This window comes from Salvelinus fontinalis, chromosome 9 (assembly GCF_029448725.1).
Source record: "Salvelinus fontinalis isolate EN_2023a chromosome 9, ASM2944872v1, whole genome shotgun sequence".
NCBI classification, from domain to species: domain Eukaryota; kingdom Metazoa; phylum Chordata; class Actinopteri; order Salmoniformes; family Salmonidae; genus Salvelinus; species Salvelinus fontinalis.
This window is the reverse complement of record NC_074673.1, coordinates 18214022-18229483: the sequence shown is the minus strand read 5'-3', so window position 1 is coordinate 18229483 and position 15462 is coordinate 18214022. Positions and strand designations below refer to the sequence as shown.

Genomic DNA, 15462 nt, shown 5'->3' with positions numbered 1-15462 from the left:
ACACACACACACACACACACACACACACACACACACACACACATTAACATTCCTTCACAATCTTCACATACGCTGCTGCTACTCTCTGTTTATTATCTATGCATAGTACTTTACCCCTACCTACAATTGAGGTACATATTACCTCAATTACCTCAACTACCCTGTACTCCTGCACATTGACTTGGTACCGGTACCCCTTGTGTATATAGCCTCATTATTTTTTATTGTATACTATTTTTCCTTTTGTTTATTTAGCATATTTTTCTTACTTACTTTTTAAAAACTCTGCATTGTTGGTTAAGGGCTCGTAAGTAAGCATTTCCCGGTACCTGTTGTATTGGGCATATGTGACAAATACAATTTGATTTGAGTGGCCTAGTTACAGTTTTCACTTAAATCGGCTTGAACATCTATTGCGAAAACCTGAAAATGGCTGTCTAGCAATGATCAACAACCCACTTGACAGAGATTGAAGAATTTTTAAAAGAATAATGTGCAATCGAGGTGTGCAAAGCTCTTAGAGATCTACCCAGAAAGAATTACAGCTGTAATCGCTGCCAAAGTTGATTCTAACCCAGGGGTTTGAATACTTATGTAAATGAGATACTTATTTTATTTTTAATACATTTGCATAAACATATCTAAACTTGTTTTCACTTTGTCATTATGGGGTATTGTGTGAATTTGTATATTTAATCCATTTTAAATTCAGACTGGAACAACAAAATGTGGAAGTATGAATACTTTCAGAAGGCACTGTATATACTGTATTATAGTCATGGCTCAGCCTATATAACTACTGCTTTACACACCTTTTCTATTCACATCTACTGTCCATACCGTCTATACACACCATTCACATACATACAGTACATTTTTATATTCCAGACTCTGGTCCGGAAGCTAATTCTTGCAATTCTATCCATTTTGCCATGGGGTTTTGTACTGTGTATTTATATAGGACTACTTTATTCTCGACACATCTCATTCTAATATTTGTACTACTGTACATTGCACTGTTTATACACACCACATATTTATATACTGGACTTTTGACATAGCTCACTGCAATAGCCTATACCTACTGCTGTAGCCTACATATCATTCTTAATAGGCCTATATGTTGTGTAAATTCATCCGGTGTATATATGCATAGATGACATACACATTTCATTTTGAATATGTGTTTAGGCCTACTTTTTTGACAGTTTAATGGAGATACTAACATAAGCATTTAGCTGCACCAACTATAACATATGCTAAACTGCGTCCAATAAACTTTGAAACGAACATGTATGGTCATGTATCATCGTTGTGCTGTAATCAGTCAATACGATAAAAACATATTCACTACATATCCCAAGGGGCAAAGCCTCCTTTATCATCGTATCCAGGAAGTTGGGTGCGTTGTCAAGCAAACTTGTGCGTGTCTTTGTAAATGCTCTGAAGAATGTGTACTTCATAAGGTAAGAAAAAATACGACATTGGATATTTGATCATCATAATGAAGAGTTATTTGTGATTACATTTAGCCTTTTACATTCATTTGTTATCTGCAGCCATTCAAAACGTCAACAAACTTGTATGCAATTGAGATGTTAGACCGCTTGTTTTCATATCCTAGCTTTAAGTGTGGGATGTCAGCTAGCTAACTAGCTAGCTAGGCTAACTAACCAAATATCCAGATAACCAGATTAGTTACTTATTCTGACAGTGCCTCAGAATGTCTTGTTTAGGAATTGATACAACATACGTTAGATACAGTATGTTAATCAGGAGTTGATAATCAGAAGTTGATAAGCCAAATATTCTATGCTTTGAGTTGTTAAAGCTAGCTATATTCTTCCATGGTTTCCATTGCAATAACAGGAGCTACATCATCACCCTGAATTTCCACCAAGGCTACCAGCCTTCTGACACACAGAAACAGGGGCAGACTGGGACCAGAAATCGGCATTTCTATTTTTTTCCCCCCCTTGAAGCCCCCCACACTGCCCTATTTTTTTTTCTTTCCTCCAGGCCCCCATTATTAGCGATTAATGATCCCTTTGTGCAAAAAAACCCAGGCTAGACAGACCCACTGGGCTAAAACTGGACTGGCCCATCTGGCATTTGCATTAAATCCAGTCTGCCCCTGCACCGAATTATGTTACTTTTTTCACTAACCTATTATTATTTACCATTATTTGACCACTTCCAGGTGTCTGTGAGTGATGATTTGTTCCCAGGACTCAGCGAGGGTACTGGTGACTGAGCTGAGTGGGTCTGGTCAGATGAACCCAACCCCTGCTGCTTATGAGGACTCTGACATGCAGGTGGAGCTCTACCTCTCTCCAGAAAAGCTGGTGGGGCTCCTATTGGTAAAGGGAGGGGTGTGGCCCTTTTTATAGGCTAATTATAGATGTGGAAGCATGCTTGACTGAATGTAGTGCATCAACACAATTCTATAATTGTCTAATTCCATGTCAGTGTAGCCCTAAATCTCAGATTCTAACATATCCTTCCTCCCAATGAAGTTTGTTTGACATGCTTTTTACATTTGTATCACAAACCATTTATGAGAAAATCATGATGAAAGTGGCCATTATAGGCCCTTCTAAGACCTATACATGCCTCCTGTAAGACCCTATGATCTGTGAACCCTACATGATGCAGACAACATCTTGGTGTCACTATACTCCTATTAGTGTGCACTCAAATATCTAGTATGTCTAGATTCTGAAATACATATTTCACATTAATTTATTCCATATACAAAATTATAATAGGAATATCTCAAAAGTACCCTTTTTTTGACGTATTGTTTTGAAAAATATACTTTTCAAACACGTACAATTTCCAGAGTGGGCTCTCTGGTACTTTTAATGAAATTACCCATTTTATACATAGAAATTGACACTTGATCATTAACCCAATCACAGCCTTCCTTTAGGTTTGCATATGCAGCAAATCACCAGCAGAGGTAGTTCCCTTTGAATCAATTTTCCCATTCACTGTGTTGGTGGTGCTCATAAAATTTATCATAACTTCAGAATTAGCAGAGAGCCCACTCTTTACATTTTATGTTATCATAGTGCATAGGCCTATTATTCCAAACAATGTCTTAAAATGAACCAAATCAAAAAGGGTATTTTGATTTTTAAAGTTGAATAAATTAATGTAACGGACCATAAGGTCTTATAGGAGTCATGTATAAAGTACAGTACCTTTAGAAAGTATTCATACCTCTTGACTAATTCCACATTTTGTTGTATTACAGCCTAAATTCAAAATGGATTAAATCGTTTTCCCCCCACACCCATAAACACATACTGTAATACCCCATAATGACAAAGTGAACACCTTTTTAGAAATTTTAGCAAATTTGACAAATTAAATACAGAAATACTGATTTACAGAAGTATTCACACCCCTGAGTCAATACTTTGTAGAAGCAACTTTGGTGACGATTACAGCTGTGAGTCTTTCTGGGTAACATTTGACATTTTAGTCATTTAGCAGAGACTCTTATCCAGAGCTACACACAGTAATGATTGCATACATTTTTCATTCTCTAAGACCTTTCCACACCTGGATTGTGCAACATTTGCCCATTATACTTTTCAAAATCTTTCAAGCTCTGTCAAATTGGTTGTTGATTATTAATAGACAGCCATTTTCAGATCTTTCCATACATTTTCAAGCCGATTTTAAGTCAAAACTGAAACTCGGCCATTCACTGTCTTCTTGGTAAGCAACTCCAGTGTAGATTTGGCCTTGTGTTTTAGGTTATTGTCCTGCTGAAAGGTGAAATAATCTCAGTGTCTAGCGAAAAGCAGACTGAACCAGGTTTTTCTCTCGGATTTTGCCATGACATTTTATTTTTTATCCTGAAAAACTGCCCAGTCCTTAACGACTACAAGCATACTCATAACATGATGCAGCCACCACTGTACTTGAAAATATGGAGAGTGGTACTCCGTACTGTGTTGTATTGGATTTGCCCCAAACATAACACTTTGTATTCAGGACAAAGAGTTAACAATCTGCCACATTCTTTGCAGAATTACTTTAGTGCCTTGTTGCAAACAGTATGCATGTTTTGGAATATTTTTTTTATAGGCTTCCTTCTTTTCACTCTGTCAATTAGGTTAGTGTTGTGGAGTAAATACAATGTTGTTGATCCATCCTCAGTTTTCTCCTATCAAAGACATTAAACTCTTTAACTGTTTTAAAGTCATCATTGGCCTCATGGTGAAATCTCTGAGTGGTTTCCTTCCTTTCTGGCAATTGAGTTAGGAAGAACGCCTGTATCTTTGTAGTGACTGGGTGTATTGATACACCATCCAAAGTGTATTAATAACTTCAATGTGTTCAAATGGATATTCAATGTTTGCTTTTTTTTTTTTTTTTTCCCATCTACCAATAGGTGCCCTTCTTTGCGAGGCATTACAAAACCTCCCTGGTCTTTGTGATTGAATCTGTTTGAAATTCACTGCTCGACTGTGGGACCTTACAGATAATTGTGTGGGTACCGAGACGAGGTAGTCATTCAAAAATCAGGTTAAACACTATTATTGTACACAGAGTCCATGCAACTTATGTGACTTGTTAAGCAAAAGTTTACTCCTCAATTTATTTAGGCTTTCCATAACATAGGGGTTGAATACTTATTGACTCAAGACATTTCAAAAATAATTACACTTTTATATTATGGGGTATTGTGTGTAGGCCAATGACAAACAGATATAAATGTAATCTATTTTAAATTCTGTCTGTAAGACAACAAAATGTGGAAAAAGTTAAAGGGTGTGAGTTAGAGGTCGACCGATTATGATTTTCCAACGCCAATACCGATTATTGGAGGACCAAAAAAAGCCGATACCGATTAATCGACCGATTTTTATATATATATTTTTAATAGTGACAATTACAACAATACTGAATGAACACTTTATTTTACCTTAATATAATACATCAATAAAATCTATTTAGTCTCAAATAAATAATGAAACATGTTCAATTTGGTTTAAATAATGCTTAAACAAAGTGTTGGAGAAGAAAGTACAAGGGCAATATTTGCCATGTTAAAAAGATAACGTTTAAGTTCCTTGCTCAGAACATGAGAACATATGAAAGCTGGTGGTTCCTTTTAACATGAGTCTTCAATATTCCCAGGTAAGAAGTTTTAGGTTGTAGTTATTATAGGAATTCTAGGACTATTTCTCTCTATACCATTTTGTATTTCATATACCTTTGACTATTGGATGTTCTTATAGGCACTATAGTATTGCCAGTCTAATCTCGGGAGTTGATAGGCTTGAAGTCATAAACAGCGCAATGCTTGAAGCACAACGAAGAGCTGCTGGCAAATGTAGGAAAGTGCTATTTGAATGAATGCTTACGAGCCTGCTGCTGCCTACCACCGCTCAGTTAGAATGTTCTATCAAATATCAAATCATAGACTTAATTATAATATAATAACACACAGAAATAAGAGCGTTAGGTCATTTAATTTGGTCAAATCCGGAAATTATTATTTCGAACAACAAACAAAACGTTTATTCTTTCAGTGAAATACGGAACCGTTCCGTATTTTATCTAACGGGTGGCATCCCTAAGTCTAAATATTGCTGTTACATTGCACAACCTTCAATGTTATGTCATAATTATGTACAATTCTGGCAAATTAATTACGGTCTTTGTTAGGAAGAAATGGTCTTCACACAGTTCGCAATGAGCCAGACGGCCCAAACTTGCACAGAACGCAAGAGAAGTGACACAATTTCCCAAGTTAAAATAGATTCATGTTAGCAGGCAATATTAACTAAATATGCAGGTTTAAAAATATATACTTGTGTATTGATTTTAAGAAAGGCATAAATGTTTACGGTTAGGTACACATTGGTGCAACGACAGTGCTTTTTTCGCGAATGCGCTTGTTAAAATCACCCGTTTGGCGAAGTAGGCTGTGATTCGATGATAAATTAACAGGCACCGCATCGATTATATGCAATGCAGCACAAGCTAGATAAACTAGTAATATCATCAACCATGTGTAGTTAACTAGTGACTATGTTAAGATGGATTTTTTTTAGAAGATAAGTTTAATGCTAGCTAGCAACTTACCTTGGCTCCTTGCTGCACTCACGTAACAGGTAGTCAGCCTGCCACGTAGTCTCCTCGTGGAGTGCAATGTAATCTGCCATAATCGGTGTCCAAAAATGCCGATTACCGATTGTTATGAAAACGTGAAATCGTCCCTAATTAATCGGCCATTCCGATTAATCGGTCGACCTTTAGTGTGAATACTTTCTGAAGGCGCTGTAGGTCTAAAATTTAGACTACCACTATCATCATAAAAAATAATAATTCTGAAACGGTTTGATACAAATGTAAAAAGCATGTCAAACATCCTACCAGAACAATCTGAGATACCAAAAATATATTTTTAGCCTACGCTGGCATGGAATCGCTCAATTGTATTCGGCAGAAAACCTAGTGGTTTGCGAAATGGCCTGCATTGCTGACTCAGAGTCATATTTTTGGGTTCCTTACCCATATGAAGACAGAAAGCTATATACAGTCGTGGCCAAAAGTTTTGAGAATGACACAAATATACATTTTCATAAAGTTTGCTGCCTCAGTTTCTTTAGATATTTTCGTCAGATGTTACTATGGAATACTGAAGTAAAATTACAGACATTTCAAAAGTGTCAAAGGCTTTTATTGACAATTACATGAAGTTGATGCAAAGAGTCAATTTTTGCAGTGTTGGCCCTTTTTCAAGACCTCTTCAATCCACCCTGGCATGCTGTCAATTAACTTCTGGGCCACACCCTGACTGATGGCAGCCCATTCTTGCATAATCAATGCTTGGAGTTTGTCAGAATTTGTGGGGTTTTGTTTGTCCACCCACCTCTTGAGGATTGACCACAAGTTCTCCATGGGATTAAGGTCTGGGGATTTTCCTGGCCATGGACCCAAAATATTAATGTTTTCTTTCCCAAGCCACTTAGTTATCACTTTTGCCTTTATGGCAAGGTGCTCCATCATGCTGGAAAAGGCATTGTTCGTCACCAAACTGTTCCTGGATGGTTGGGAGAAGTTGCTCTCGGAGGATGTGTTGGTACCATTCTTTATTCATGGCCGTGTTCTTCGGCAAAATTGTGAGTGAGCCCACTCCCTTGGCTGAGAAGCAACCCCACACATGAATGGTCTCAGGATGCTTTACTGTTGGCATAACACAGGACTGATGGTAGCGCTCACCTTGTCTTCTCCGGGACAAGCTTTTTTCCGGATGCCCCAAACAATCAGAAAGGTGATTCATCAGAGAAAATGACTTTACCCCAGTCCTCAGCAGTCCAATCCCTATACCCTTTGCAGAATATCAGTCCATCCCTGATGTTTTTCCTGGAGAGAAGTGGCTTCTTTGCTGCCCTTCTTGACACCAGCCCATCCTCCAAAAGTCTTCGCCTCACTGTGCGTGCAGATGCACTCCCACCTGCCTGCTGCCATTCCTGAGCAAGCTCTGTACTGGTGGTGCCCCGAACCCGCAGCTGAATCAACTTTAGGAGACGGTCCTGACGCTTGCTGGACTTTCTTGGGCGCCCTGAAGCATTCTTCACAACAATTGAACCGCTCCCCTTGAAGTTCTTGATGATCCGATAAATGGTTGATTTAGGTGCAATCTTACTGGCAGCAATATCCTTTCCTGTGAAGCCATTTTTGTGCAAAGCAATGATGACGGCACATGTTTCCTTGCAGGTAACCATGGTTGACAGAGGAAGAACAATGATTCCAAGCACCACCCTCCTTTTGAAGCTTCCAGTCTGTTATTCGAACTCAATCAGTATGACAGAGTGTTCTCCAGCCTTGTCCTCGTCAACAATCACACCTGTGTTAACGAGAGAATCACTGACATGATGTCAGCTGGTCCTTTTGTGGCAGGGCTGAAATGCAGTGGAAATGTTTTTGGGGGATTCAGTTCATTTGCATGGCTAAGAGGGACTTTGCAATTAATTGCATTTCATCTGATCACTCTTCATAACATTTCGGAGCATATGAAATTGCCATCATACAAACTGAGGCAGCAGACTTTGTGAAAATTTATATTGGTGTCATTCTCAAACCTTTTGTCCACGACTGTACATTCCTATATTCCTATGCATTTAAAAGATGCTTGAATGAACAGACATGCGAATGAGCTATGACTCCGATGTGACACTGTTCTTACAGCCATTAACATGCTCCATTATCTTGATTGCTGAGTGGACATATGGGGGGACATTCATAAAAGTCTCACTTGCATCAGAGGTTGATGAATGGCACACTGGAGAAACTTTCCTTGTAGTGTTACTTTTAAATGGAGTTTGTTGGTTAGCATTTTATCAAAACAAACACTGAGCAATCAAACACTCTTCTCCCTCTCTTTCAGCGTCACTTTTGAAATGATTTGGTGGGCAAGTTTGTACTATAAATTAAGCTGTGGTGCTGTTGCCTGGTGGGAATGCTGCTAGCCTTTTCAGTGAGATTGGTCTCTGGGATGGAGGAGACATAGGTGTGCCTACTGAGATGTGGCCATTAAAGCTATTGGGGAGGTTATGATATATCTCTGGTGTCTCTGCACCATTCTGATTACGCTGAGCCAAAAGGCATGGGGTGCAAACACTCCCATCCATAATCATCTGTGGTGTTAACCTAGAACCTGGCTACCTCCTCCAGCGACAGACAGACAATAGACACAGTCATGAGTAGAATTTAGAATGTTGTCGACGCCTGTGGAAGGTAAGCTTTCACTGGTTTCTTTTTTCTCCAAAAGCAAGAGTAATTACTACACAACACTCCCCCTGGGCACACACTGGTCGAATCAATGTTGTTTCAACGTCATTTGTCAGCCTATTGTGACGTGGAATCTATGTGGAAAACATATTTGGATTTGCAAAAAGTCAACAAGTACTATTTTCATCTCATTTCAACCAGCGTTATAAACATTTAAATTAGGGTAAAACTTCAACTTAAATACAATGACTTAAACTTACTTACAGATTTGTTACGTTAACATAATTTCAACATAATTATCAGAAATATGTACACTACCGTTCAAAAGTTTGGGGTCACTTAGAAATGTCCTTGTTTTTGAAAGAAAAGCAACTTCATTAAATAGTACACGCAAAACACCAGTCTCAACGCCAACAGTGAAGAGGCGACTCCGGGATGCTGGCCTTTTAGGCAGAGTTCCTCTGTCCAGTGTCTGTGTTCTTTTGCCCATTTTAATCTATTATTTTTATTGACAGTCTGAGTCTGAGCTTTTTCTTTGCAACTCTGCCTAGAAGGCCAGCATCCCGGAGTCGCCTCTTCACTGTTGGCATTGAAACTGGTGTTTTGTGGGTACTATTTAATGAAGCTGCCAGTTGACGACTTGTGAGGCGTCTGTTTCTCAAACTAGATACTCTAATGTACTTGTCCTCTTGCTCAGTTGTGCACCGGGGCCTCCCACTCTTTCTATTCTGGTTAGTGCCAGTTTGCGCTGTTCTGTGAAGGGAGTAGTACACAACGCTGTACGAGATTTTCAGTTTCTTGGCAATTTCTCGCATGGAAAAGCCTTCATTTCTCAGAACAAGAATAGACTGACGAGTTTCAGAAGAAAGTTCTTTGTTTCTGGCCATTTTGAGCCTGTAATCGAACCCGCTGATGCTCCAGATACTCAACTAGTCTAAAGAAGGCCAATTTTATTGCTTCTTTAATCAGAACAACAGTTTTGAGCTGTGCTAACATAATTGCGAAAGGGTTTTCTAATGATCAATTAGCCTTTTAAAATTATAAACTTGGATTAGCTAACAACCATCACAACCACCATTGGAACACAGGAGTGATGGTTGCTGATAATGGGCCTCTGTACGACTATGTAGATATTCAATTCAAAATCAGCCATTTCCAGCTACAATAGTCATTTACAACACTAACAATGTCTACACTGTCTTTCTCATAAATTATATGTTATTTTAATGGACAAAAAGTGCTTTTCTTTAAAAAACAAGGACATTTCTAAGTGACCCCAAACTTTTGAACGGTAGTGTATATATTAATATATTATCCAAGCATGAAACGTTGATATTTGGTTGCATTCACAATTCAATATCCAGTTGATTGATAAGATGGATTCATGTCTCCTTCTCAACCAAAAATCTAAGTTAAAGCATAGCAATAATAATGCTCTTGAAATAAGTTTGATTTGATTTAGTCCTATTCTTAATTATTAACTTGTAGATTACATTTGAAGTCAACCAACCATCCTTCATATAAAAGACAATATTCAAAGGTGAAAGTTTATTATTAATATCATTAATTTGGCATCCTATTTATATGGCTAATGATAATTACTTCTAAAGATACAATCAACCATGAATGAATGATAGTATACCTAGCTACTCTTTGAAAGGGTGTCATTTGGGCGAATGGGATGTCAATGTTGCCTATATAAACCCAACCTCACTCTGAATTTACATTCACATACAGCTTGTGAAGGAAAGTTATTACTTTCAAATATTCAATGTTATTTAGCTGGTCTACAAAAATGAGTATGGAAGCTGATCAATGTCTAAATGTGTTGACATGATAGTCCAGCTTGTTTCTAAGGTTGCGAGTTCAAATCTCATCAACTTTAGCTAATTAGCAACTTTCCAACTTACTACTTTTTAGCTATTTTGCAACTACTGAGCATTGCAACTACTGAGCATGTTAGCTAACCCTTTTAGCTAAATCCTTCCCCTTCCCCTAGTCCTACAGTGCATTCGGAAAGTATTCAGACCCATTGACCTTTTCCATATTTTGTTACATTAGTGCCTTATTCTAAAATGGATTACATTTTTGTTTTTTTCCTCATCAATCTACACACAACAACCCATAATGACAAAGCGAAAACATTTTTTTTATTTTTTATTTGTCCATTTATCCTCCTTGAGATGGTAATTCAACTTGATTGGACATGATTTGGAAAGGCACACACCTGTCTATATAAGGTGCCACAGTTGACAGTGCATGTCAGAGCAAAAACCAAGCCATGAGGTCGAAGGAATTGTCCGTAGAGTACTGAGACAAGATTGTGTTGAGGCACAGATCAAGGAAGGGTACCAAAAGGGTACCCTTCCTTGATCTGGGGGGGAAGGGTACCAAAAATGTCTTCAGCATTGAAGGTCTCCAAGAACACAGTGGCCTCCATTTTTAAATGGAAGAAGTTTGGAACCACCAAGACTGTTCCTAGAGCTGGCTGCCCGGCCAAACTGAACAATTGGAGAAGGGCCTTGGTCAGGGAGGTGACCAAGGACCTGATGGTCACTCTGACAGAGCTCCAGAGTTCCTCTGTGGAGATGGGAGAAACTTCCAGAATGAAAACCATCTCTTCAGCACTCCACCAATCAGGCCTTTATGGTAGAGTGGCGAGACAGAAGCCACTCCTCAGTAAAAGGCACATGACAGCCTGCTTGGAGTTTACCAAAAAGCACCTAAAGGATTTTCAGACCATGAGAAAAAAGATTCTCTGGTCTGATGAAACCAAGAAATAACTATGGGGATGTTTTTTCAGCGGCAGGGACTGGGAGACTAGTCAGGATTGAGGGAAAGATGAACAGAGCAAAGTACAGAGTGATCTTTGATGAAAACCTGCTCCAGAGCGCTCAGGACCTCAGACTGGGGCGAAGGTTCACCTTCCAACAAGACAACGACCCTAAGCACACAGCCAAGACAACGCAGGAGTTGCTTCAGGACAAGTCTCTGAATGTCCTTGAGTGGCCCAGCCAGAGTCCGGACTTGAACATCTCTGGAGAGACCTGAAAATAGTTGTGAAGCGACACTCCCCATCCAACCTGACAGAGCTGGACAGGATGTGCAGAGAAGAATGGGAGAAACTCCCCAAATACAGGTGTGCTAAGCTTGTAGCGTCAAACCCAAGAAGCCTCCAGATCAAGCAATGGCGCCGAAGGAGATTGCTGCCGTTTTACGATCCCGTAACCAATTGTGCATGTTTTTTCACATTATTTTGTACATAATGTTTCTGCCACCGTGTCTTATGACAGAAAAGAGCTTCTAGATATCAGGACAGTGATTACTCACCCCATACTGGAGGAATACTTTTTCTTCAATGAGTCGGATGGGAAGGATTTACAGACGTCCGACAAGGTCCTCATCCCCGTAATTCGCAGGAGAAAGAGACGGAGGTATCGTGGACGAAGATCCGGGTGCCTTGTTAGGATCCGTCGCCGAGACGGTAATCTACCTTTACCATCGGTCCTATTTGCCAACGTACAATCATTGATAATAAAATATACAAAATACGATCACGTATATCCTACGAAAGGGACATTAAAAACTGTGATGTCTTGTGTTTCACCGAGTTGTGGCTGAATGACGACATGAATAATATACAGCTGGTGGGTTTTAAGCTTTTTCGGTAGAATAGAACAGCAGCCTCTGGTAAGACATAGATAGTGTGGTCTATCTCACTTGAGATAGTGTGGTCTACAGCTTATCATGAGATACTCTATCTACCAAGATAATTTATCTGTATTTTTCGTAGCTGTCTACATACCAACACAAACCGATGCTGGCACTAAGACCGCACTCAATGAGCTGTATACGGCCATAAGTAAACAGGGAAACGCTCAACCAGAGGTGGCCGGGGACTTTAATGCAGGAAAACTTAAGTCCGTTTTACCTCATTTCTACCAGCATGTCAAATGTGTAAGCAGAGGGAAAAACACTAGACCACCTTTACTCCAAACACAGAGACGTGTACAAAGCTCTCCTTCGCCCTCCATTTGGCAAATTTGGCAAATTTCTATCCTCCTGATTCCAGTTTACAAACAAAAACTTAGGCAAGAAGCACCAGTGACTCAGTCAATAAGAAAGTGGTCAGATGAAGCAGATGCTAAGCTACAGGACTGTTTTGCTAGCACAGACTGGAATATGTTTTGGGATTCCTCCGATGTCATTGAGGAGTACACCACATCAGTCACTGGCTTCATCAATAAGTGCATCAATGACGTCGTCCCCACAGTGCCCGTACGTACATACCCCAACCAGAAGCCATGGATTACAGGCAACATCCGCACTGAGCTAAAGGCTAGAGCTGCCGCTTTCAAGGAGCGGGACTCTAACCCGGAAGCTTATACGAAATCCCGCTATGCCCTCCATCAAACCATCAAACAGGCCAAGCTTCAATTCAGCTAAATTACTTCTATGCTCGCTTCGAGGTAAGTAACAATGAAGCATGCTTGAGAGCATCAGCTGATCGGGACAACTGTGTGATCACGCTCTCTGTAGCCGATGTGAGTAAGACCTTTTAAACAAGTACACTTTCTTTTAACCTTTTATTTATCTAGGCAAGTCAGTTAAGAACAAATACTTATTTACAATTTTTTGCCAGGTCGCAATTGTAAATGAGAACGTGTTCTCAATTTGCCTACCTGGTTAAATAAAGGTGAAATAAATAAATAAATAAAACAATGACAGCCTACACCGGCCAAACCCGGACGACGCTGGGCCAATTGTGCACCACCCCATGGGACTCCAAATCACGGCCGGTTGTGATACAGACTGGATTCAAACCAGGGTGTCTGTAGTGACGCGTCAAGCACTGAGATGCAGTGCCTTAGACCGCTGTGCCACTCGGGTTCCTGAATATTCACAAGTCCGCAGGGCCAGAAGGATTACCAGGACGCGTACTCCGAGTATGCGCTGACCAACTGGCAATTGTCTTCACTGACATTTTCAACCTCTCCCTGTCTGAGTCGGTATTACAAACATGTTTCAAGCAGACCACCATAGTCCTTGTGCCCAAGAACACTAAGGTAACCTGCCTTAATGACTACCGACCCGTAGCACTCACGTCTGTAGCCTTGAAGTGCTTTGAAAGGCTGGTCGTGGCTCACATCAACATCATTATCCCAGATACCTAGACCCACTCCAATTAGCATACCACCCAAACAGATCCACAGATTATGCAATCTCTATTGCACTCCACACCTGGACAAAAGGAACACCTATGTGAAAATGTTATTCATTGACTACAGCTCAGCGTTCAACATCATAGTGCCCTCATAGTGCTCTCATCACTAGTCTAAGGACCCTGGGACTAAACACCTCCCTCTGCAACTGGATCCTGGACTTCCTGACGGGCAAGCCCCAGGTGGTAAGGGTTGGTAACAACACATCTGCCAGGCTGATCCTCAACACGGGGGATCCTCAGGTGCATGCTCAGTCCCCTCCTGTACTCCCTGTTAACTCACATATGGCCAGGCACGACACCAACACCATCATTAAGTTTGCTGATGACAAAACAGTGTGATCAACGACAATGAAGAGACAGCCTATCGGGAGGAGGTCAGAGACCTGGCCATGTGGTGCCAGGACAACAACCTCTCCCTCAACGTGATCAAGACAAAGGAGATGATTGTGGACTACAGGAAAAGGAGGACCGAGCATGCCCCCATTCTCATCTACAGGGCTGTAGGGAGCAGGTTGAGAGCTTCAAGTTCCTTGGTGTTCACATCACCAACAAACTAACACGATCCAAGCACACCAAGACAGTCGTGAAGTAGGCAAGACAAAACCTATTCCCCCTCAGGAGACTGGAAAGATTTGGCATGGGTCCTCAGATCCTCAAAAGGTTCTACAGCTGCAACATCGAGAGCAATCTGACTGGTTGCATCACTGCCTGGTATGGCAACTGCTCTGCCTCCGACCGCAAGGCACTACAGAGGGTAGTGCGTACGACCCAGTACATCACTGGGGCCAAGCTTTCTGCCATCCAGGACCTCTATACCAGGCGGTGTCCGAGGAAGGTGCTAAAAATTGTCAAAGACGCTGGCCTATAGTCATAGACTGTTCTCTCTGCTACCGCAGGGTAAGCGGTATCGGTGCGCCAAGTCTAGGTCCAAGAGGCTTCTAAACAGCTTCTACCCCAAGCCACAACAACGCCGGATTCCTACCGTAATCCCTGAGCCACTACTTCTGATCCTCACAGTTAGCTTGCAGCTAGCTAGCTCACAGCTAGCTTGCACCCTTCGTGGCACCCAGTACCGAAGCTATCCCCTAACGCCACTGCCACGAAGCTAGCACCAGTTAGCAAACAAAATTCTACAATACCTCTTTCGCCATCTGGCTTGGATTCTCTGTCGACACGGCGCCCCGCCGCACCACCCCATCTGGTCTGCCGACAAATACTCCATCCGCTGTGCCCTCAACCGGCCTCCGTCTGAGCAGACCACCCCCGGGCTACTAACTTTAAACGCTGCGTGCTAGCGTGGTGACAGCATCCCTGTTCCATCCACTGCTCCCCCCTGGACACTACGATCACTTGGCTACATAGCTGATGCCTGCTGGACTGTCCATTAATCACGGTACTCCATTCTGTTTATTTGTGTTTATCTGTCGGCCCCAGCCGCGAACTCAGGCTCTGTGTGTAGTTAATCCGACCCTCTCTGC

The 15462-nt window shown here is 40.9% G+C and overlaps 1 protein-coding gene across 2 annotated transcripts in view; it reads left to right on the top strand.

The window, feature by feature from the left end:
• lrrc56 (leucine rich repeat containing 56) overlaps positions 1-15462 on the top strand; it is a 56696-nt gene continuing 41234 nt past the window's right edge. The window contains exons 1-2 of one of the 2 annotated variants that reach the window (XM_055933606.1): positions 1-1466; positions 2201-2360. In XM_055933606.1, the coding sequence (XP_055789581.1) occupies positions 2214-2360 (147 nt within the window). In that variant the 5' untranslated portion in view covers positions 1-1466; positions 2201-2213. The remainder of the gene's footprint in view (positions 1467-2200; positions 2361-15462) is intronic. The other variant, XM_055933607.1, reaches the window with a different exon arrangement.